The following is a 24,938-nucleotide window of genomic DNA, read 5'->3' as shown; positions in this document are numbered from 1 at the left end:
ATTTCTCCTCATGTGATCAATGCCAAACCTTTCACCTGAATAACTGTTCTAAAAGTCCTATATTGTAAAAGATATATCAACATTTCAGACCTCGATATAGTTCCACAGAAATGAACAGTCTGATCCACGTGTAGCTTGTTGGGCTCTGGTTACCCTATGTGCTTATATTTTGATATATTACAGTGTTTCTACCCGGGTTTATAATGTTTCTTTGATGCTCATTAGTTGCCAGCATAGACACAATGTATCAACATAAGTGGTAATAGATCTGCTGATCTGTGGATACTGAAACCTAGACACACTGTGTCTCCATGTGTTTATAACATATAAACTATTTATGTCTACACAGGTGATTTATTGTCGATAAATTTGCAAGATTTATGCAATTTTTACTCCAATAAATTACTAAATGTGACCAAAAATGACCAAAGATACATAGTGTGTCCACTTATGTATGTATTTTTGGTCATTTTATGAGTTTAAGTGGCCTCATCTTTAGACACTTATTATATGTTACAGTTAACAGAGTTGAGGGAAATCAAACAATGTTTGCTTTCTTATTCCTAAAAATTAAATTTAAATTCACTGGACGAGTGAGACCTGGTAGTAAAATAAAGTTGTGATGTTCATGTTCAAAAGGACACTGCCCTGTATTTTGAGGAATTTACAAAAGTCCCAACACAAAGGCTACCATATAGGATAATTAAAATCATACTTTCCCTAATAACTAAGAATAAATCAATTCCGTTCAGCTCAGTATTAATTTTCATCTCTTTATAAGCTTATTGGTTCAGTTTCTGCTGGTCCGTCACAACAATCCTAGTTTCTAATGTTGCATCATGGGAAAATCATTTGCCCATCCCTGGTTTAGAGGGATCTCAGGTGTTATGACCCAGCAAATCTTTTCAGCTTTTCTTTGTTACTGAAATACAAAATCACTGAACGAGAGTGGATTTCTGCTCTCTCGTGCGGTGTTATAAGATACAGCACTGACGTTCGTAAGGAGGACACAGCATAATGTTACACGTCTGTGTCAGCTTCTCATTTGAAATATTACTTTTCTTCTAATGAGCAGACCTGTTATTTCACAATTACTTCATAATCTTACGTGTTCAAATTCCAGAAAATAATTAACATAACAATTTCTGGGAGGGCAAAATCCCTTTGAGCTGGCTGACACCTTAAAAGAACTTAATGAGAGGTCTTCTGGTGAAGGCCCAGTTAAAGCATCAACTTCTCTCTAGTAATATGATACTGTTATTTCCCACAACTGGATGAGGGTTACACATTAGTGACACACAACAAACTGACAAACAGTTGGGAGCAAAAAGAAAAAGAACTGATACTTGATTTTTTTTAAAGGGTTTATTTCAGCTTTCCCATGTAATGGAGAAAGGGACACGGAGCTACTTTTCATGCTTTGATTAAGATCTCTCACATCGATTGCTGGAAACATAAGTAAACATCCCTATTAACAACTTGTTGGATAGCCTTTAGCTATTTTTCAACAGGTAGGTGATGGCAAGCAGCAACCTCCAGAGCTGATGCAGAAGTGCAAAAAAAATGATGTTGATTTTTGAACAGAACCACATTTTATTAGTAGTCAGTACGGAAACATTGGGAAATAGGCTTGCAGAATTTTCCCCTATAATGACCCACGCCATGCAGCCATTTGTTAGGCAAGTCTGGTGTGCACTGAAGGGCTGCTTTGGCTCGTTTCCAATAAGTGCTAGTCCTTGAAAATCCCTCAGAGCTCAGTTATGATGTGGCACTTCATGGACCTTGGTTTGGGTTTCTGCACTAAACTGGTTTGTGGGGATACCTGGGCAGGTGTAAGCTATTAGCAGTGATTGAATGGTTCTCTGGTGTGGTGAGTTTTGTCTTAAGCAGACTCTCTTACACTGTAAGTATAGCAATGTGAACTTTTGTTGTTTGCTAACTTCCAACAAAATTAATAACAATAAAGTTGTATGGCATGTGGTTCATTTGAGCTTGTGCGTTGTGTGTGTTTCTTTATTGTTATTTTTGTGTGTTTTGTTTTGTTTTTTGTGTGTGTGCTTTGCTTTACATTTACAGCGAACCAAGGAGAGAGAGAACCAGCCTAACTGGGTTACATGGGATAATTAGCATAAATATATACTCACTGGGCAACTGATCATGTACACCTCGCTATTACCAGGTTGGACCCATTTTTGCCTTCACAGCTGCTTCAGTTCTACATGGCACAGATTCAACGCGGCCCTGGAAATATTAGTCAGAGATTTTAGTCCATTTTCACATGACATCATCACGCAGTTGCTGCACAATTGCTTGTTGCATATCCATGATGGGAATCTCCTGTTGCTGCACATCCCAAAGGTGCTCTATTGGCTTAAAATCTGATGATTGCGGAAATCATTTGTGTGCAGGGAACTCACTGTCATGTTCAGGAAACCAGTTTTGAAAAAAAAAAATCCTGTACAGCATTAGGCCACCGTCAGTCTGATAGGATGGATGTCAAATTCTGTTCCTTACATTGTGTTTTGCAGTGTTACAATAGAAATCAAGACTCATCAGATCGTGTTGTTCTAATCTTCTGTTGTCCACTTTTATATCGATGCATCTTTGCTGTGCTTACGTATAAAGGATACTGTCTATTATTGAGCACCAAGATTTATTACAAACCTTAAAGCTCTTACCCACAATAGCATGTTGCATGCTCGGGTCTGAGTTGACTAAGTCACTGGTTCATTCTGATTTATGAGGCCATTCTTGCTTTGATCCCATCTTACTTACTGACTTACATGCATTAAAAAAAAGCAAGAGAAGTTATTGTCCTCAGTCTCAAGACTTTCTTTGGTCTGTACTGAAAGTTTGCACTAAAATTAGAAATAAGGGCAGCTTTGTCTTCCTGAAATTAACAAAATCTTAATTGACCTGTCTCACTGAATCACCTGAAGGAAGTTACTTCAGGCCAGCCTGAATAATAGTACCTCTGTTTTGACAAAGAAATGATATCTATCGTGCTTCTGTCATGGACACGGTGATGAAACAACTTTACTTTAGTTCAAACTTTGAATGGTTGACCTGCTTTGAAGCAGGTCTCGTCTTGCCCAGAATTTGTTCTCCAACATATTTCTGTTTGCTTGTCTGCAAACATGCAATTAAGTGACAGATGAGCAGTCTTGGGTGGAGGAAGTTTCTAGCAGTTTTTTAACATCGCTCACAACATATTTGTTGGATTTTGTTTTCTTGTTTGGTCTGTATGGTTGTTTGGGTTTGTTCTGCAGAGGAAATAGAGGAAAATTTGCCTTCTCGCTGCGGAGAGAAAGAGTTATGAAACAGCATCTTTAGAGTCATGGTTTTGAAATGCTTTGGTGTGAGGGAGGTTGTTTGAGCCCGATGAAATGCCTCTATTGTTTTGCCCACAGTTTCTCAATTGTTACAATTTGGAAAGCGGGCATGTGGTAGAAACCAGCCAGAGAAATAACAGAGGAAAAGGAACGTCCAAGAGTGTGGGATAAAAGCCAACCAGGAACAAAAAGCAGAAGCAGCAAGAGACATAAAATATCCAGTTTAAAAAGAAAACAAATAAATATAAAGTATGTTTCAGAGAATCAAAAATGCCTTTAGTACTCCCTTTACATCTAAAATCATGTGTAACTACACAAATGGAAGCTACCTGTGTGTAGTCATGGGGCTTCATTTCATTGTATGTATAAATACACCTTTGTCTGGGTGTTTCAGGTGAATGAGCACTGAAGGGAACAAACAAAGAAACACTCCAAGCAGCAGTTCATTTAAGAGCACAGCAGCTAAATAGGGTGTAACAGGAGTGTCTCTCAGTTACCCGGAGGATACATGCTACAGCCTTGAATCTGTGATCTGTGACAGTCTGAGCACACAGATCACTTTTCAAAGCAGAGTATCTAAGCATCTGTGCATCTGTGTGAAGAAAGACTTCAGTGGTGTTTTGAATGATGTTTAGAGCACCACATTTTAAGCAACCTGATTTTCTCAAAATAATGCACCTTTGTGGTTGTACAGGTCTTAGAAAAGGTAGTTACACAGCAGCCACGCTGGACGGATTTACCGTACCTTGATAAGCTCTCCTCACGGTTTGTTTTTTAATATTGCTTTTGTGGACGGTTTGTTGAGACACTATAAAATGACTGAACTGAACTGAAGCAATGCAGCAGGTGTGCAAGGTTCATGTCACACCTCACTCATAGAGGTTTCTTAGTTGCCACATGTGATTCATTTAATTTTATGTCACTTCTGATGGGAAGCATGAGTGACGCTGAAAAACTAGTTATTACTTCCAGGCTGGACTACTGCAATTCATTATTATCAGGATGTCCAAAAAACTCGCTGAAAAGCCTTCAGTTAATCCAAAATGCTGCAGCAAGAGTCCTGACAGGGACTAGAAAGAGAGAGCAGATTTCTCCTGTTTGGCTTCCCTTCATCGGCTTCCTGTTAAATCCAGAATTGAATTCAAAATCCTGCTCCTCACATACAAGGTCTTAAATAATCAGGCCCTATCTTATCTTAATGACCTTGTAGCACATATCACCTTATTAGAGCACTTCGCTCTCACACTGTAGGCCTACTTGTTGTTCCTAGAATCAGAATCAGAATCAGAATCAGAATACTTTATTGATCCCTGGGGGAAATTATTTTTTGTTACAGTGCTCCATTTTAAACCAACATTAAGACAAGACAGACAATACGCTAACTAAGAATAGTACAATATATACATATATATACATACATACATACATAAGTCACTTATAAATAAATATTTGGAAAAGAAACATGTATAGTTGTAGCAGCAAACAGTGTGTTAAGTGGATGCGTTGTACAGGGAGATGGCCACAGGCAGGAATGATTTCCTGTGTCGTTCAGTGGTGCTTTTCGGTAATCTCAGTCTCTCACTGAACGAGCTCCTGTGACTGACCAGCATGTCATGGAGTGGGTGGGAGGTGTTATCCAACATTGTCTTTATCTTGGACAGCATCCGCCTCTCCGACACCACCTTGAGGGAGTCCAGCTCCATCCCCACAACATTGCTGGCCTTACGGATCAGTTTATTAAGTCTGTTGGCATCTGCGACCCTCAGCCTGCTCCCCCAGCATGCAACAGCATAGAGGATCGCACTGGCCACCACAGACTCATAGAAAATCCTCAGCATTTTCTGGCAGATGTTGAAGGACCTCAGTCGCCTCAAAAAATAGAGACGACTCTGGCCCTTCCTGTAAAGTGCTGTGGTGTTTTTAGCCCAGTCCAGTTTATTGTCAATGTGTACTCCAAGGTATTTATAGTCCTCCACAATGTCAACACTGACCCCCTGGATTGAAACAGGGGTCAAGTGTTTCCTGGTCTTCCTGAAGTCCACGATCAGTTCCTTGGTCTTTGCCACGTTGAGCTGCAGATGATTCTGCTCACACCACGTGACAAAGGAGTCGACCACAGCCCGGTACTCTGTCTCATCATCCCTGCTGATGCATCCAACCACCGCAGAGTCATCAGAAAACTTCTGAAGATGGCAGGTCTCTGTGCAGTGGCTGAAGTCTGTGGTGTAGAGGGTGAAGAGGAAGGGGGAGAGGACAGTCCCCTGTGGTGCCCCTGTGTTGCTAATCATCTTGTCAGACACACACTGTGGGAGACGTACATATTGTGGTCTTCCTGTCAGGTAATCAACAATCCAGGACACCAGAGAAGCATCCACCTGCATCGCTGCTAACTTATCACCCAGGAGGGTCGGCCTGATGGTGTTGAAAGCACTGGAAAAGTCAAAAAACATGACCCTCACAGTGCTCGCCGGCTGGTCCAGATGGGTGTAGACACGATTGAGCAGGTAGATGATGGCGTCCTCTGTTCCGAGACGAGGCTGATAAGCGAACTGAAGGGGATCCAGATGTGGTCTTACTATGGGTCGCAGCTGGTCCAGGATGAGCCTTTCCAGGGTCTTCATGATGTGGGAGGTCAGTGCCACGGGCCTGTAATCCTGGGGGCCACTGGGACGAGGCGTCTTTGGTACAGGGACGAGGCATGATGTCTTCCACATCACCGGGACCCTCTGCAGACTCAGACTCAGCATAAACAGTTTATGAAAGACTCCACACAGCTGGGGGGCACAGGTCTTGAGGACAAGGGGACTCACTCCGTCTGGTCCAGCAGACTTGCCTGAGTGAAGTCTCCTCATTTGCATCTCAACCTGGTATTGAGTGAAGGTGATGGGTGCGGGAGGGGTGTCAGGAATCTCACAGGAGGCAACATGTGAAGAGAGAGGCTGGCACAGTGGTGTGGCTCTGGATTCCAGGCTGACTGCAGGTGAGGTTGTGGGGGTGGGAGCAGACACTGTGGTGTCGAATCTATTGAAAAACAGATTCAACTCGTCGGCTCTATTCTATTCTATAGAGTATTTAAAAGTAGAATGGGAGGCAGAGCCTTCAGTTTTCAGGCCCCTCTTCTGTGGAACCAGCTTCCAGTTTGTATTCGGGAGACAGACGCTATCTCTACTTTCATGATTAGGCTTAAAACTTTCCTTTTTGCTAAAGCATATAGTTAGGGCTGGACCAGGTGACCCTGAATCCTCCCTTAGTTATGCTGCAATAGACGTAGGCTGCCGGGGGATTCCCATGATGCATTGAGTTTTTCCTTTCCAGTCACCTTTCTCACTCACTATGTATTAATAGACCTCTCTGCATTGAATCATACCTGTTATTAACCTCTGTCTCTCTTCCACAGCATGTCTTTTATCCTGTCTTCCTTCTCTCACCCCAACCAGTCGCAGCAGATGGCCCCGCCCCTCCCTGAGCCTGGTTCTGCCAGAGGTTTCTTCCTGTTAAAAGGGAGTTTTTCCTTCCCACTGTCGCCAAAGTGCTTGCTCATAGGGGGTCATTTGATTGTTGGGTTTTTCTCTGTATCTATGAAGCGCCTTGAGGCGACATTTGTTGTGATTTGGCGCTATATAAATAAAATTGAATTGAATTGATTTGAAGCAGTTTTTGGATTTGGATTTTAAGGGTCTGAGTTGTTTTTGTATTCATCAGCTGAGAAATATTAGTAAACTGTGTCCTATTATTTCTAAATCTTTTGTAGAGATTGTTCTTCATGCTTTTCTCTTATCTCACCTGGGCTATTTTGATTCACTCTTTACCTGCCTCAGTAAAACTTGCATTGGATCATCTATAGATTGTACATGCAGAAGGTTCCTTACCTTCCCCCAAACGTTCTCATATCACAGTTCTGGTTTTCACCAATGGGACTCTGCATGGTTAAATACCTACAGTGAACTCTTGCAGGCATGTGCCCCAGTAGGACTCTGATGTGGTCTGATCAGGGTTTATTGTCCATCTCCAAATCTAGACTGAAAACTAAGAGATAAGAGAGATAAGATAGAACTTTATTAATCCCTCGGGTGGGTTCCTCTGGGAAATTCGATTTCCAAAAAAAGCACAGCAACGACCGAAGTTACAGTTACAGAATTGTTATATATATATATATATATATATATATATATACACACACACACACACACACACACACACACACACACACACACACACACACATATATAAATACAGAAACAAATATAAATAAAATATACAAAGGGGATAAATAGAATAAATAGGAATAAAAAATAAAAATACAAGTGAATTGCACATTTCAAGTATTGAGTCTATTGCACCGTTGACTATTTACAAAAAGTATTGCACAAGGTATTGCACAGTGAGGTGAAGAGGCACTACAGCTTAGTTGTTCCCCCCTCCTTTGTCCTCCTGTTTCCCCTCCCTCTCCCCTCCAGAGAGGAGTTAAACAGTCTGATGGCGTGTGGGACAAAGGAGTTTTTAAGTCTGTTAGTTCTTGTCTTTGGGAGAAGCAACCTGTCACTGAACAGACTCTTCTGGTTGTTTATGGCCGTGTGCAGAGGATGCCCAGCATTGTTCATAATGTCCATCAGTTTCTTTAATGTCCTTTTCTCTGCCACTGTCACCAGAGTGTCCAGCTTCATGCCGACCACAGAGCTAGCCTTCCTGATCAGTTTCTCCAGCCTGGATGAGTCCCTCTTTGCTGTGCTGCTCCCCCAGCACACCACAGCATAGAAAAGTACTCCAGCAACCACTGACTGGTAAAACATCCTCAGGAGCTTCCTGCAGATGTTAAAAGACCTCAGCCTCCTGAGGAAGTACAGTCGGCTTTGGGCTTTTTTATACAGGTGCTCTGTGTTGCATGACCAGTCCAGTTTATTGTCCACCCACAGCCCGAGGTACTTGTACTTGTTGACCACCTCCACCTCCTCCCCCTCTATCTGAACCGGCAGTGGACCTTCTCTGGACCTCCCGAAGTCCACAACCAGTTCCTTAGTCTTTGAGGTGTTGAGTTGCAGGTGGTTTGTGTGACTCCATGCGACAAAGTTCCTCACCAGACTTCTGTACTCCTCTTCCTGATCATCCCAGATACACCCCATGATGGCTGTGTCGTCTGCAAACTTCTGAATATGGCATAATTCAGAGTTGTAGCAGAAGTCAGAGGTGTACAGGGTGAAGAGAAGAGGGGACAGCACAGTTCCCTGTGGGGCTCCTGTGCTGCTGACCACAGTGTCAGACGTGATGTCCTTCAGCCTGACGTACTGTGGTCTGTCGGTGAGGTAGTCGGAGATCCAGGCCACCAGGCAGGGGTCCACCTCCATCCTGTTCAGTTTTTCCTGAAGCATACAGGGCCGGATGGTATTAAAGGCACTGGAAAAGTCAAGAAACAGGATCCTGACCGTGCCTTTTCCCCCATCCAGGTGTGAGTGGGCTCTGTGTAGGAGGTACAGGATGGCATCCTCCACTCCGACACCCGCCTTGTATGCAAACTGTAGTGGGTCCTGGGCATGTTGTACCTGTGGTCGGAGGAGGTTGAGGAAGAGCCGCTCTAGAGTCTTCATAAGATGTGACGTCAGTGCCACCGGTCGGAAGTCATTCAGCTCATTGGGCCGGTTCCTTTTGGGGACCGGGACGATGCAGGATGTCTTCCATAGGGCGGGCACTCTCCCCAGTCGCAGACTGAGGTTGAAGACTCGTTGTAGCGGCTCCCCAAGTTCAGCAGCACACGCCTTAAGCATCCTAGGACACACCTTGTCTGGGCCTGCTGCCTTTCTGGGGCGAAGCTTCCTCAGTTGCCTCCTGACCTGATCCACTGTGACACTGGGAGATGACACCAAAGATGAGATCTCCCACACAAAAGCACAAATGAAACTGTTCTTGATAAACATTTAGGTGGTTTTAACGTCTTTTTGTACATGGTGTTATATAAATAACTATTACATGATGCAATTCCTAATGAGGCTGCAGGTAATTCCAAAAGTGTTGGAAAGGCCAGTCAGTTTGTTCCTGCTGTGTACTGAAGACATGTTGTTTGTGTATGAGATTACAAGATGACTATGAGGAGAGACATCCAAGTATCAGCTTGAATTCCCTGGTATTTATGTCTTCATACAGTTACTGGAAAAATAAAGCACGCCCTCGCTCAGTTCTCTTGTCTTACGTATCAGGACCCGAGGCCAAACAGTTACCAAGAGAAATAAATCTGATCCACAAATTCCAGAATCAGACTATAACAGACAGAGGACTGCTAAATGTGTTCCAACAGTTAGTCTAAACACATTAACTCCACCTTCCACATACCTGCAAAAACACCACCATCTGCAACCAGAATGAGACCTAAAAACCAGGCCTGCAGGTGTCCTTTATAGTCAAGCTTTGACTTTTTTTTTGTACTTCTCTTTTCCTCTCACACTGCTGATTTGTCTGCACTAGCAGTCTATTCCTAACCTCTGTTGCCAGTATGCTTATCCATAACTGTGACTGGCTGCCAATGTCACCCTTTCATGTGAACATGAGGGGGGAACTCTGTGTTAACAAAGCGAGCTGATAAGATGAGTTAATCCACGTGAAAGACAACATGGGTATGTTGAACTCATTATCTAGGCCTGTGATTGAAAGGATGTTCAACAAACCCTATTTCAGGAAGCTATCCCTGCTTCCTATTTCAGGAAGCTATTCCTGCTTCCTGAAATAGGAAGCAGGAATAGCTTCCTGAAATAGGAAGCTATTCCTGAAATAGGGTTCTGGCGTTCTTGGAATCATTGTCCCATTACATGATCCAGTTTCATCCAAGCTTTAGCTGTCAGGCAGATGGCCTCACATTTGACTCAAGAATACTTTGCTATACAGAGGACTTCATGGTGACTTAGTTTATCTTATTTCTGTATAGTCGTATATGTGTATATTTGAATTTTTTAATTTTTATTTTTACAGTTTGCACATTTGATCCAGGACAACGATATTTCGTCCCACTGTATACTTGAGCGTATACTGTTGGTACGACAATAAAACTCTTCTTGACTTCACTTGTGGCTCCAAGACAAGCCTAGATCGCCACCATGGCAGACAGTTGGTATGAGGTATTTTGTGCCGTTTTCTCCAAATGTGGCTCTGTGCATTATTGCCAAATATCTTTGCTTTGGTTTCGGCTGTCTGAGACAATGTTCCAGCCAAAACAATTCATACTTGTTTCTAATTCTGCAAGCATGAACTTTACCATTTAACATGCTAGCTGCGGCCTGTAGAGTCTGACATATAGCTCTTGGTTTCTCTGAGCATTGCACAGTCTGACTGAACTGACTGGAGAATGGTCCACTCCTGGTAAATCACTGGGGCATTTTGTTAACACACCTGGATGCTACAGACCAGCAAACTGCCAAAACTTCTGCTTTTGTGGTGGTGGTCATACTTGGCTTAAATCCCAATAAGTAATGTGCACTGTCTTGAGAGTGTTTTGAACAGTGCAGATGACAATGTAACAGCAATTATGTGGAAAATAAAACAAACGAAGAAAAATCTGATGTTTTTTCCCAGCTAAACGTGCGTCCAGCTATAGAGGACTGACATATAATGTAAATAAAAACAAATCCTTGCCTGAAGTGGCCTTGAATTTCCCCCCGAAAAAAAAAACAAAAAAACCCCCAAAAACATAAATAAAAGGGTACACGGACTGAAAGGTGTCAAGACATTTTTGCAAAGTACAGCAAGCAATGGAGCTCCAGAGTGAATCTTCTAACAAAGGAAGATCATTTTTAATCTGTAACACAGATTTAGACGGGGTTTTGTTTGTTTTTGTTAAAATGCATGTGTCCTCAGTGTTTGCGGTGAACATTTTTTCTTAACAGCTCGATCTGCTTTGGAGTGACATCATGAAACAAATAAAAAAAGTAACTCAGATGAAAATGGTGCAATGTTGTCTCTGGGTGTGGCAGCGCAAAGGGCTTGATATTTCACATCACTACAGTATTAGGAGCTAAACGAACCAGATTATTCCTGTGGAGACTGTCTCAGGGCTTCTTTTGGCTCCCGGGAAAACAAACTACTGTTACAGAAAAGTCTGTTTTTCCCCCAGGGTCTGTACGTCTCAGCGTATTTCAAAACAAAGTCGGAGATTCCTTTTCACTGGGCTGAGCTAAGAGGAGGAGGAGACGAAGGGCAGGTCCCAGGATGTGGTTTGAGGTTATCCTGAGTCATGAAGGAACCTCCTCTGGAAAATCTTACATGCTATGGTCAAATGAAGACAGCTCAGCTCTGCCACTGATTTAGCCAGACGGCTGCTGTGCAGAGGGGAAAAACACTGAGTCACACATAAATACGACCATATCACATATCCCACATATCACTGTGGGAGCACAGTGTCTGCTCCCACCCCCACAACCTCACCTGCAGTCAGCCTGGAATCCAGAGCCACACCACTGTGCCAGCCTCTCTCTTCACATGTTGCCTCCTGTGAGATTCCTGACACCCCTCCCCCACCCATCACCTTCACTCAATACCAGGTTGAGATGCAAATGAGGAGACTTCACTCAGGCAAGTCTGCTGGACCAGACGGAGTGAGTCCCCTTGCCCTCAAGGCCTGTGCCCCCCAGCTGTGTGGAGTCTTTCATAAACTGTTTATGCTGAGTCTGAATCTGCAGAGGGTCCCGGTGATGTGGAAGACATCATGCCTCGTCCCTGTACCAAAGACGCCTCGTCCCAGTGGCCCCCAGGATTACAGGCCCGTGGCACTGACCTCCCACATCATGAAGACCCTGGAAAGGCTCATCCTGGACCAGCTGCGACCCATAGTAAGACCACATCTGGATCCCCTTCAGTTCGCTTATCAGCCTCGTCTCGGAACAGAGGACGCCATCATCTACCTGCTCAATCGTGTCTACACCCATCTGGACCAGCCGGCGAGCACTGTGAGGGTCATGTTTTTTGACTTTTCCAGTGCTTTCAACACCATCAGGCCGACCCTCCTGGGTGATAAGTTAGCAGCGATGCAGGTGGATGCTTCTCTGGTGTCCTGGATTGTTGATTACCTGACAGGAAGACCACAATATGTACGTCTCCCACAGTGTGTGTCTGACAAGGTGATTAGCAACACAGGGGCACCACAGGGGACTGTCCTCTCCCCCTTCCTCTTCACCCTCTACACCACAGACTTCAGCCACTGCACAGAGACCTGCCATCTTCAGAAGTTTTCTGATGACTCTGCGGTGGTTGGATGCATCAGCAGGGATGATGAGACAGAGTACCGGGCTGTGGTCGACTCCTTTGTCACGTGGTGTGAGCAGAATCATCTGCAGCTCAACGTGGCAAAGACCAAGGAACTGATCGTGGACTTCAGGAAGACCAGGAAACACTTGACCCCTGTTTCAATCCAGGGGGTCAGTGTTGACATTGTGGAGGACTATAAATACCTTGGAGTACACATTGACAATAAACTGGACTGGGCTAAAAACACCACAGCACTTTACAGGAAGGGCCAGAGTCGTCTCTATTTTTTGAGGCGACTGAGGTCCTTCAACATCTGCCAGAAAATGCTGAGGATTTTCTATGAGTCTGTTGTGGCCAGTGCGATCCTCTATGCTGTTGCATGCTGGGGGAGCAGGCTGAGGGTCGCAGATGCCAACAGACTTAATAAACTGATCCGTAAGGCCAGCAATGTTGTGGGGATGGAGCTGGACTCCCTCAAGGTGGTGTCGGAGAGGCGGATGCTGTCCAAGATAAAGACAATGTTGGATAACACCTCCCACCCACTCCATGACATGTTGGTCAGTCACAGGAGCACGTTCAGTGAGAGACTCAGATTACCGAAAAGCACCACTGAACGACACAGGAAATCATTCCTGCCTGTGGCCATCTCCCTGTACAACGCATCCACTTAACACACTGTTTGCTGCTACAGCTACACATGTTTCTTTTCCAAATATTTATTTATAAGTGACTTATGTATGTATGTATATGTATATATTGTACTATTCTTAGTTAGCGTATTGTCTGTCTTGTCTTAATGTTGGTTTAAAATGGAGCACTGTAACAAAAAATAATTTCCCCCAGGGATCAATAAAGTATTCTGATTCTGATCACGGTGTCCTGGGTGTCTTTTCAACTTACCCCGAGTGTGCATACTGAATGTTTTCAGACTAAAAGATGTGTTTTACTCACTTCTAACTCCAAATACGATTTTTCCATGTCCCTAAAAGTTAATTTAAGAATAACCACAGAAGCATGACTGAGATCTTATGACTTTTTCCATGAAATAATTGTTTTCTGCTTGTGTTAGACCACTGCAGCTGTTGTTCAGTCATGTGAAATGGCACCAGAACCACACCCAGAAGCAAGACATCCAGCCCTACCTCCATCACTGAGGGAAAACACCTCATTAGCTCCAACATCAAGCACAATTCAGTTAGTTTACAGTCACTCTGCATAATCTTATAAATTCATCTGGCTGCTTTAAGTGGATGAAAAGTTGAAGAAGAGGACTCTCTACTGACTCTGAGTGGCCAGAAAACTTTGGTGCTAAATAATAATAAAAAGGAGGACAGAAGAATATGAAAAGAAAATAGAAGTTTATTGAGAATTCTGAATCCTGCTCACCCGTCCACAGTAGCAGAAAGAATACAACAACACAGACAAACAATTAGTTAAAATCTGGACACATAAATACGTTTCTCTTGTATCATGAAATCCAAAAGCAAAAATCTATCGCAGTCATACCAACATAAGACAGGAGTGGAGGGAGCGCCGCCGAGTGTGTGCCCCCACTGTTTAGGAGACGCCACCTGCCTCCGAGCCCAAACATAAACAAGAAAAGAAAGACGGTGCTGTGGTGGAGTGAGCTGAACTTCTGAGGCCCAGGCAGTTTGAGATGAGAAGACTGATATCTCATGTTCATGTTAAATCTAAAGCTACAGACAGGAGGAGATGACTAGCTAAGCTCTTCCGAGACTACGAAGCCCTAGCTTGGCTCTGTTTGGCAGCAACAAATCCACCTATGGGCATCTAGTTTGTTAAACAATGTAAAGAGAATTTGGCCTTTTTAAACCTCTCATCAGCACCTTGTGATACACCAGCTCTGCATGAAAAAAAAAAAAAAAGCATCCTTTAGCATTATTACTACTCTCTTCGTGGCAAAATGTGTTCAAAAAGTGCGCCGTTGTTCACTGACTTAGTTGTGTGTGTGTGTGTGTCTAATGAGGCTTATTCAGACTTTATGAAATGAGAGTAACATAATTCAATGCCAGTACAGGTGAGCAGTCTGAAGAGGAATTACGTGAAACTTTACCTGCAAACTGAAAAATATATACCATCTAAATACTGTTGTCTTTTACTTGACCCTTTTGAAAGCCTGAATAAGCTCATTTGAAGTAACACACTGGTATCAGCACACTGGACGTCACACTTCACACTGCTAGTCATTATTCTTCTGGTTTTTGTTCTGATTGAAACAAACTTAAGCTCGCACAGTAACGTCTGTTTATTAAGGTGCAAACTGCTCGTCGTGGTGAAAACCTGGAACTCCAGTGGACTTTACATGGGTTGAAACTGGCACACAACCGCACACTTAATGAGGATTTATATAATCTGAGCAGACTCAGCTTTGTTGCTGATCTGTAACCACTAGAACAGAGCCAGGATACCTGCTTCCTTATTGAGTTTAAGCTAACCGTCTGCCAGTATTTGCTTCATATTTACCATAAAAGCATGAGCGATATCGATCTTCTAATCTAATCACTGCCAGAAAGCAAATTTCCACACTATCCAGAATATTCGGCTGTTTCTGTATCAGAGATGAAGCTACACGGGAGGGAGGGGTGGGTGACAGTACAAACCTGCTTCTGCAGGACGTGATGGGTAGAGGAGGGTGTTGTTGTTTGACACACGCACAGACAGCTGGAGAAAAGACACCAACTTGTTACAATTATCTGACGATTCATAAATTGTCTCATTTGACCTATTTCTAGTTCATCTCCTCTAACCATGGAAAGAAAGAGAAAAATCAGACACTCGAAAGGACAGAAACAGCTCGGGTGTTTCTCTCTACTTTAAGGCAAATTTAACAACGATGGGCCAAATTTTACAAATCAAAAAAGGGAGGGGGAAATAAAACTGTCTCTGCGAGTGCCAGCCTCCATCGGGGTTAGGTGGGACTAACGGTGGAGACGAGGCATCGAATGACAGAAGGTTTTACCACCACCTTTACCAAACTGTGCCAAATACACAAATACACTGATCGTACTCTGGTGTCATCCACCGACGACATAACTCCCTCCTCTGTGCTCACAATGCGATTGAACAGAGCCCCCGCCCCCCCGCCATGTTCGGCTTCCTCTTAGCTTGCCTTCTGTTTTTGGCACGGAGGAGTTTGGTAAGGAACGTCTGAAAACCAAATGTGTGTTTGTCTTTAAGATCATGGCTGTGCATTTTTTCTCTCGCTCACACTCAAAGGGAAAAAAAAAGAAAAAAAAGAAAAGATCTTTTCATTTGCCCTAATCTAAATCAAAATAATACAGTCTTCTTCAGGGTGAGGAGGGGGCACATGAAGAGCTTTGAAAAATGCAGGTGACCCCTCTCCATCCTATAATAACTCTTTCCTCTCTGGCTTCTCTCTCTCCCCCCTCAGTCCTGGGCGCTCTAGCGGATAGCCTTGACGGGGCTCTTGAAGCTTGAGGCGGCTTGCAGCTGCAGCTGGTAGGCCATCGGGTGGATCTTGAACCCATAAAGCCTGAAGAGGAAGAAGAAGAAAAAGATGATGACAATGTTTAGACTGATCAGTCATGCATTTTCTTTAAAGGGAGACGGCGCTGACATTTGATGACAAACATCACACCACCCTAACTGTGTTCTATGTAATACAAACAGACATCACAGCGTATTGACACAGGATCCAGGAAAGGATGTGCACTCGTTGCCATCTAGTCAGCCTGTGCACGTAAGTACATTTGAAATAAAATAAAGTATAATGTAAAAACATTATACTTGTGCAAATAGCACAAGTATAATGTTTGTTTTTATTTTATTTCAAATGTACTTGATGAGTATTTTTGTGACTAATGACCAACAGCAGGGAGAACAAGAACTAACGTCAGAAGGTGACAGTGGAGGCAAATCAAATGAAATGTATGTCCAGTTTCGAGCACTAGGGACAAGCTCAGGGATGTCAAACTTATTTTACATTGTGGGCCACATACAGCCCACTCTGAACTTAAATGGACATTTAAATATTTAATCCCTGAGATTTATTTAAAATACTTTAATAATGCCATGTTTAATGCAATGCAATTTTGAAAAACAAAAGTAATTTCTACAGTAAAGTAAAATTCTATGCACTTGTTTTAAAGCTGTCCAGTGGGCCAGATTGGAATCTTTGCTAGGCCAATTCTGTCCCACAGGTCTTATTTTTGACACTCCTAGGCTAGCTGGTTAGATGAACTGATGGATTTAAACAAAACAACTCAATATGAGAGCCCTGAAGTCAGGCTGTGTGACGTTCACAGCGCAGAGGACCGTAACACAAATAGGAAGAGTAAGCAAACATGTCAAAGTCAAAGTTACCGCCTGACTTCATAGCTCAAATAACCAGCTGTGTGTGTGTCTGTTTGCATATGTCTTTGTCTATGCATCAAAGGAATGGGACTGTGTAACACACAGAGACACACAGTCCAACAGGTTAAACCATTAACAAATGGGCTTAAATGGCAAAGAGAATGACATCAGAGTAAATATAAATAAATATCACAAAAAGCAGCACGAGAACATAGAAACGGGCTGCAGTCTCCACAGCAGCCAAAGGGACAACATATTCTTCTTAACACTGCACCCTGGTTACGGTAAACAGTACAGCATGCAGACAATGGTCTCCAAGGGCAGGCACAGGATTAGTGGACAACCACGCTAATCTGCTGCTAATCTACCAAGAGATGCAGCAGGTATTCACAAACACAGAGAGACTAAACCTTTTCGGCATTAACCACACCCACTCTTTCTATGGAAACAAACAGGAACATACATTTCCAGTGTTGTCCATCTGGGACGGCATCCCATACGACCGATAACGAGCTGCTGTGTTTTATGCACGCACAGGCAAATAGTCAGAGCTAGATAATATGTTGTTAGCATGGAAGTGAGTGAAGGCAAAAGCTTGGTAATGTAAACCATGAGGGAAATCAAACCAAAGAAAACAGTTGGAACAACAAACCTAATGAGCCAACGACAGAAAAACAGCTAAAGCTAAAGCTAATGAGAGACACAAGGCAGCAGGCTCAGTACGAGCCTCAGTATGAGCAAAGAATCAAAGCAGTTACTGAAAAAATTATGAAAAAAAAAAGAAAAAAAAAAGGGTGGATCCTGTCTTATCTGATGATGTTATAAACATGAAAGAAGTAACAGATATTTGTTTTGTTCAGTAAATCTGGTGCACTGTTATTGTTCTTTGAAAGAAAATCTTAATCAGCTGCTCACACTGAGGAAAATCTGAATTGTCAGAGAAAACTGCAATGGGGGCATCTCTAGTGTTTATATTAAGCCATATTATTGTGCAGTTCTGAACTTCACATATTTTGGGCCCTGACACTTTAAAATTAAAATTAAAATAATAATAATAATAATAATAATAATAATAATAATAATAATAATAATGCATGTATTTAAAACACTAAAAAGTGAAAGAAGCTAAGCCAATATCACTATGGAAACTAAGAAAAAGCAGAACTAAAATGAAAACAAAATCAAAACAATCAGTTACAAATTTACAACAAATCTGCCTATGAACATCAGCAGGAGGTGGATTTAGTGCTCGGAGTCTTTACAGCTGAATATCAACGCTAACCTTGGAACAAACTGGTTGGCAGGCCTCTTGGGCCTGTACTCGGGATGAACCATGAACAGCATGTGGGGGAACCCGGTGCCAAAATAAGCTCCATCTGTGTGGTGATGCCTGGAGGACTTGGGTGTGTAGACATCCATACATTTGGGGCAGTACAGCTTCACCATGGCCTCTCCTGGGATGTCTGACAGGCCTGTGAGAAGTGTGGAAGAGGAAGAAACCCATTTAAGTATGAGATCAAGACACCCGAGATAATTGGCAAACAATCCCTTGTGGATCAAAGTTATCCTCACCTGCAGGAAAATCTAGATTCAATAAAAACAAATAGCATTTGTTTTGTACTGATTGGCACAGCCAGCCAGATACAGCTGCTGTGCCTTTTAATCACAGATTTAAAAACAAACAAGCAAACAAAACAAATTTCCCCAAAACTAAATATCACACCCATGAAGAGTTCCTGACTAACTTCGCTGCATCGAGGAGAGACATGCAAGGCAGGGAAGAGCAAACTTTTAGTCACTCGTGAAAGCTGTCTGCCACCTTGTGGTAATCCTTGGGTAACTGTTTAACGCATGCATGAGGGCATTCACATCAGTTTACTCACCAATAGGAAGCATAGGCTGATTCTCACAATAGACCCGGGGGCAGTAGCCAAAGTCTCCCTGCTGATACTTCTCCAGCTGAGCAAGCAGAAATGAGCCCAATAAAGAGTTAATATATGAACAGAAGGTAGCTCCACAATCCTGGGTTAATTCATATCCTGCTGTGTGGAAAACAACATTTGAACCTGAGGAAATTTTAACATGACTGAAATTAATGGGTGACTGTGCTAAAGATTAAAAAAAAGCAAGCAGACAATATTGAATGGACTCTTGTTTGCCATTTTGGATGCGTTGCATTACAGGATCAAGTGATTCAGGCTTCGTCACAGAAACTAGAGACCGATCGTGAGTGGAAAAATTTGTATTCTCCGACCTTTTGTGGTTAGCTGATGGCAATTGTAGGGAAAATGATTGATCAAGTCCCAGAGACGCAAATCTGTCACTAAAGAAAAACATCAAGCGTGCTGCTGCAGTTCGAGCTGTACGGAAACAGTGAAAATTGTGACGCAAACTGGAGAAGGAGAAGGGTTGCCTTTAAAGTAAAAGCTGCACTTTATTCTATATGTTTCAAAAATAAAAAAACTTTTACCTTAAAACGCGAACCTTCTCCACCTCTATTTGGCTTCACACTTTTTCTTACAGTTCAGTAAATATTTACACACAAACATGGAAAACTACAGGGAATCGTGCCAATCACACCTCCTTTACAATGAATTTCACCCAGTTAGAGTCAGAACCCTCCAGGAACTACTGACAACTGTTCAGGCAAAATGTGCACATGATAAACTTTAATAAAGCAGTTTTTCCACATAAACATCTTGATGATTTCCAGAGAATCAGGCTGGAACATTTTCCACAGTTGTGCTTTTTCACATGTAGCCCACAGCAGGAAACAGTCTGCTTTAGATGCATCTGCACCACAAGGACCTGTCTGCATGGAGCACAACGGCCTCTACTAGGAAGTTAACACACTGGACTAGCAGTATTGCTGTTCTCACACTGGTGTAGCATGAAACCATGTGAACTTTGCACAGGAGAGCTGTGCAAATTTTGTGTTTTGTTTTCCTATGCACATGTTGTTGTTGTCAGTTTGTTGAACATGGTCGTAAAAGTGTAATACTGTCATTTTGCATTTTGAACACATTTAATCGTGTTTTCCTACATAAAGTAGACGATAATGACTAATAAACAGGAAAAAATACGCCGTTATGACAGTGTGGAGTAGGAAAAGAATAAAGAAAACACGGTCTTTACTTTTTCTATCAGCACCATAGGAAGCAGATGAATGATTTGTTTTCAGCAGTAAAAAGCAGTGAAGCTGAAAGATTTTGCATTTTATGCCGTTCCCTCAGACAGACAGCTTTTCATGTCCACTTTTATCTTCCTCTGAGGGATGAACCCACCCTCTGCTGCCACACTGGACATTATTTCAGTCAGGACTATAGCTGTGAGAGCTGTTCTCCCAACCCCACCACACACACACACAAGATTATAATTTAAGTACAACTATCCTGATTACCACGTATGAGACATTCACATCTCAACAACACTTTACTCCATTACGAGTGGAGTAAAATCTGACTCAAACAACATGTAGAGACAGAACTGGTGGATTTTTGGCACCTACCATCTGTGCAATGCCTCGGTTAGTGAGGATGTAGCGTGCATGGATGAGGCCGTACAGCATCTCAGCAGCCTGCTCAATCAGGTCGCTCTGGTTGGGATTGTCCTCAAGCTCCTCATCTAAAGAAATCAGAAACAGGGAAACTACTCACGCTTTTGACAGTTGGAAAAAACATAAATTTATCAGAGGAAAAGGAAACGCTGGGAATAAAACAGAGAGACTGGGACACATTATGGTTTTCTAAAGGTGCTCCAGCAATAAAAGAGCATGAAACAAAGATGTTCTGAGCAAGTTTGAAAAGAGAGAGGAAACCTGCACAAAGCACCTCAAATCAAAAGAAAGCCGAGATCAAATGTCCCCTCTCATTATTTGTTAATGACAGAAGGAACACATTAAAAGCTCAGGAGATGTCACAGACATGAAACACTCGCAGCTCTTTTAGTCTTACTTCCTGATGTCTGCTGCAGATGGGAGGTGATAAACAGTAATACTTCTGCATACAGACAACAAACAATAAAGCGACTTTCCACTCGCCACAGCAGGCAGCTCCTCATGTTTTGTTTGGCAGATTTTTAGGCCAGATTGGTGATACAACCCCAGAGGGGTTTGTGTCTCCTTCCGGGATCAAACTGGGGATCTTTTGCTTTTTTGGCAAATGTGTCACATAAGCAAACACTGACATACCTTATTTACTTAAAACTGAGAACAATGAGTCAGGAATGCAACATACAGACCTGGCTCAAGGTCCAGGATCATGTCTAGAGCCTGGCGGTAGTGTGGAACCTGCTCATTGAGCCCAGTTAGGTTGAATTTGTCCTGGATGTAGTCTTCATCCACCTGTCGTTGGAGAAACCACAAATCAGACTCATTTCAATCCATGAGGAATCAAGTAGCTGTAGGAACAGAACTCCCTGAAAGTTGATTCTGTTCATCTGATCGTAGCGTTTTCAGCAGGAAAAATATTTTAACAATCCTCAAAATGACTTGTTCGGTTTGAAACAGATCCTCCGATTTCTTCACGAAGCTGGATGTGTGATAAAACATTTCTCCAACTGACAACGCACCTCATGAACAGAAATCACTTTCTGGGATTTCCTTACCTGGGTGATTGAGGATCCATCAAGACAGGAGTATGAACTGTTTAACCCTTACAGTGACTGACCCAGACATTTTTTGCTAATTTATTACTATTACTGTGTTATTGATATTTTTAACTTTTTCATAGTTTTTTGTTTTTACACATTTTAGCATTTCTGCACAAAATATTTGAATTATTACACATCTACACACAAGATGTGTACTCTAAGTCCAGAAATGCACACGTAGGATGTTGCCTTTCTCCAGTTTAGAAACTGCTGGGAGAAAACCCAACTGTACACCAGGTAGCTGTAATAAATTTGATAAGCAGGAGTTTTTTTGAAGGTCTCCATCACTTTACTCTAAAGAAATCTGAATTTTTCCTCTTTTGGTAACAGAAATGTTATTTCATTTTCTCATTCTGGCTGCTTTCTTTAGGTGAATCATCAGTCTGCATCTCATCCTATCCCTAACATCTTCCTCATTCACACCATCCCTCTGCATGTCCTCCTTCAAAACATCCATGAACTTGCTCTGTGGTCTTCCTCTTTTCCTCCTGCCTGCCAGCTACATCTTCAACATCCTTTGTCCAGCATATCCACTATCCCTCCTCCGCACATGTCTAAACCATCTCAGCATCACCTGTCTCACTTTGTTCCCACACCACTCAATCTGAGCCCTCCCTGATGTAGCACATTTAAAACCGAAGGCACACCAAAGTGCTTCACAACAAGGTTAAAACATAAGATATAAGATAAAAGGCTACCTTATATATAACAGAATACAAACAACCCCAAAAAGTACAGACAAAATAAGAAATAAAACATTAGAGCATAGTTTAGAAGATAGAATTACTGGGTATTCATAAATATAAAGGTGGTGGGTATTTATACAGTGGAATATTGGTAGAAGATAAATAACATAAGGGTAAAATACAGGGCATGTGCACTAGCTAATTTCTATCCCTGTCCATCCTTGCTCTTTTTCGTGATAATCTTAGCAACTGCTACTCTGCCACTTCTCTGTCTCCAAACCATGCATGGCCTTATATCACAAATAACCCCGACACTCATGTGTTGTAAAAATATGTCCGCCTTGGTTCCTCACCTCACAGAAAAACTCATTCCCCCGCAGCCCACAGAACCAGGAGATCCATGAAACCTCTTCTGAACTGCTCATCTCTGAAGACCTGAAAAACGAAACAGTAAATTATGAGTGGGGAAAAAGCCAACATTCAACAGCTTCATATTACAGTAGCTAGGTCTGGTTTAACGCGGCACAAAAAGAAGCTGTTCATCTGGTGTGAGCACCTGATTAGCATTGATGCTAACCCCTGGAAAATAATGGGCCATTTCTTGTTTTTTCGATAACGCTATGAATGCAACACTAAGCGTTCACTCACTAAATAACAGATTTAACCGATACTTTCGCCCAACTGGATTGTTTGTTAGTCATTTATTAACCTTTTCTTGTGAAAAGATCATAAAAGTATATCAGTAACAGTCGCTGCTCAAGATCTGTAAAGGCTAAGCCAGCTAACAGGTATTACCTTCTCCCTGTCGTTAGGGTAACTTTTAAAGTTTGCTTTATCACATTTAGCGCAGATTTTCTGTCAAAAACACGTCTAATGAATAACAAAACAATGGGCTAAATCCGGCCTTACATGTATGCTGTAGTCCTGCGTGCCGGGTAACGCTAGCATGCTAAGCTAAAACCAGAAGAGCGTCAATATGGCGCCTGGTACGACTTCAGGCCCCGGAGCGGGGGTCTGCCGTGGCTCTTCTGCCTCTGCGCTCAAACGGCTCAACGGACTGATATGCGTAACAATGCTAACTTACCCGGCTTTCAGCTTTAACAATCCCGAAGAAATCAACAGATCAACAATTTAGCAATCTCACGGGTGTAAATAAGATGGACACCACCTCCCAGTTCACCCCGTAGGTTACGCTCTTCCTCTTCCTCCGGTCTGCCGTCGGAAGGTTCAAGACTTATCGGTGCTGCCGCTCACTGTTCAGTCCCGGTACTGCATGTTCGTGAAAAAGCTGTTTGTTAGCCCTCTTTTCCATCCTGTCTCTCTATAATAATTTATAAAAGTATATAAAATATGGCCCGTTCAAAGTTTTTTTCTGATAACCATCTACTAATGAATACATCAACTTCCATATTATTCTCATCCCTATCCCTAGAATTCTCCTTTGACATTATATCCATGAATTGCTGGATATAATGTCCAGCAATTCATATATGCTCCTCCTGCATATGTCCAAACCATCTCAGCCTTTCCTCTCTTTGTCTCCACACCCCACCAACATGATCGGTCTCTCTCATGTACGTACTCATTTCTGAACTTATTGTGACTCCCAATGAAGTAATGACTAAACATTAAAATGTTTGTCATGAAACTTGGACCTAGAAATTTTAAAGAAAGCACAATTAAAATTTACAAATAAATGTTCTCTTCTGGATAACCATTGTTTGTATTATGGCTTAAAAGTGAGATTGAATCATAGTAAATATAAAGAAAAAGGAAAAAAGAAAAAAAGCTTCAACTTCAGATGATTGTTCTTTCAAATCATTCATTAACCACCATCAAAAATAATCTCATGTCGAGATAAAAGTACAAGTAACCTGCACCTTGTACATTTATCTCAACAAGAGCCGTTCATGTACAGTTATTAAATTTAATTAAAGTGGAGCTACTGTCCTGACCTTCAGCTTATTTTATGCTGGGCCTTAGTGTAGCCTGTGAGTTCATCCTGATTGGTTGCCCCTCATAAGCAGAAATTTTAAACAGCATGAAGGTGTGACTTTTGTACTCTGAGCCAGAGCTGTGGAAAGCTGAGGCTCTCTCTGACATCATACAGAACCATGACTATACCATGAATAGAACCCCCCCCCAAAAAAAAAAATAAATAAATAAATAAATAAATCAAAACAAAAAAACAATTGGACACGTATTTAGAATAGTCTGACTGCGGAAACAAATCGGTCGCTTTTGCTCCATCCACTAAAAGATAAACGAAAGTTCAGGACAAAATATTCTCATTTCACTAAAATCCTCCAGGAGGAGCAGAGACTCCTGCGAACTGCGGCCGGATGAGCTAAAAATGGACCCAACGCCGCTTTTAGCGATGTGGAGGACATGCTTCTGAGACGCTCCGTGTAATTGAAAGCAGCTCTGTGTACTCCTGTGGTGGAGCCTGAGGTTTTCTCTCAGGGATTGCTTTCACATACGCAGACCTCACGATCAGAAACTCAACATGAACATCTAACACTGTAACAACACATACATGTCACACACAAGCACCACCACCATCAATACAATCTTTCTTCTACCACACAAGCAGGAAGAGAACAATTTTATCATCAAAGAAACAGACGCACAACTTAAATGTTTCCATTAAATCAAAAGTAGTTTATTTAACTTTGCCTTCTCTGTATAACTTTATTATAATAAGACACTTCTC

The 24,938-nt window shown here is 42.3% G+C and overlaps 1 protein-coding gene across 1 annotated transcript; it reads right to left on the bottom strand.

The window, feature by feature from the left end:
* Positions 1-15,139: 15,139 nt before the first annotated feature.
* csnk2b (casein kinase 2, beta polypeptide) lies at positions 15,140-23,449 on the bottom strand. Its single transcript, XM_085395839.1, has 7 exons — positions 23,310-23,449; positions 22,579-22,660; positions 21,129-21,231; positions 20,398-20,513; positions 18,773-18,848; positions 18,172-18,361; positions 15,140-16,068 (listed from the first exon to the last, which is right to left on the bottom strand). Exons 2-7 carry the CDS (start codon positions 22,648-22,650, stop codon positions 15,978-15,980), a joined length of 648 nt encoding a protein of 215 aa, XP_085251965.1. The 5' UTR covers positions 22,651-22,660; positions 23,310-23,449; the 3' UTR covers positions 15,140-15,977.
* Positions 23,450-24,938: the final 1,489 nt, after the last annotated feature.

Source organism: Rhamphochromis longiceps, linkage group LG22, assembly GCF_057381845.1.
Source record: "Rhamphochromis longiceps isolate RC_006_pf linkage group LG22, R_longiceps_female_GT1.1, whole genome shotgun sequence".
NCBI classification, from domain to species: domain Eukaryota; kingdom Metazoa; phylum Chordata; class Actinopteri; order Cichliformes; family Cichlidae; genus Rhamphochromis; species Rhamphochromis longiceps.
This window is presented reverse-complemented; position numbering and strand designations above follow the sequence as displayed.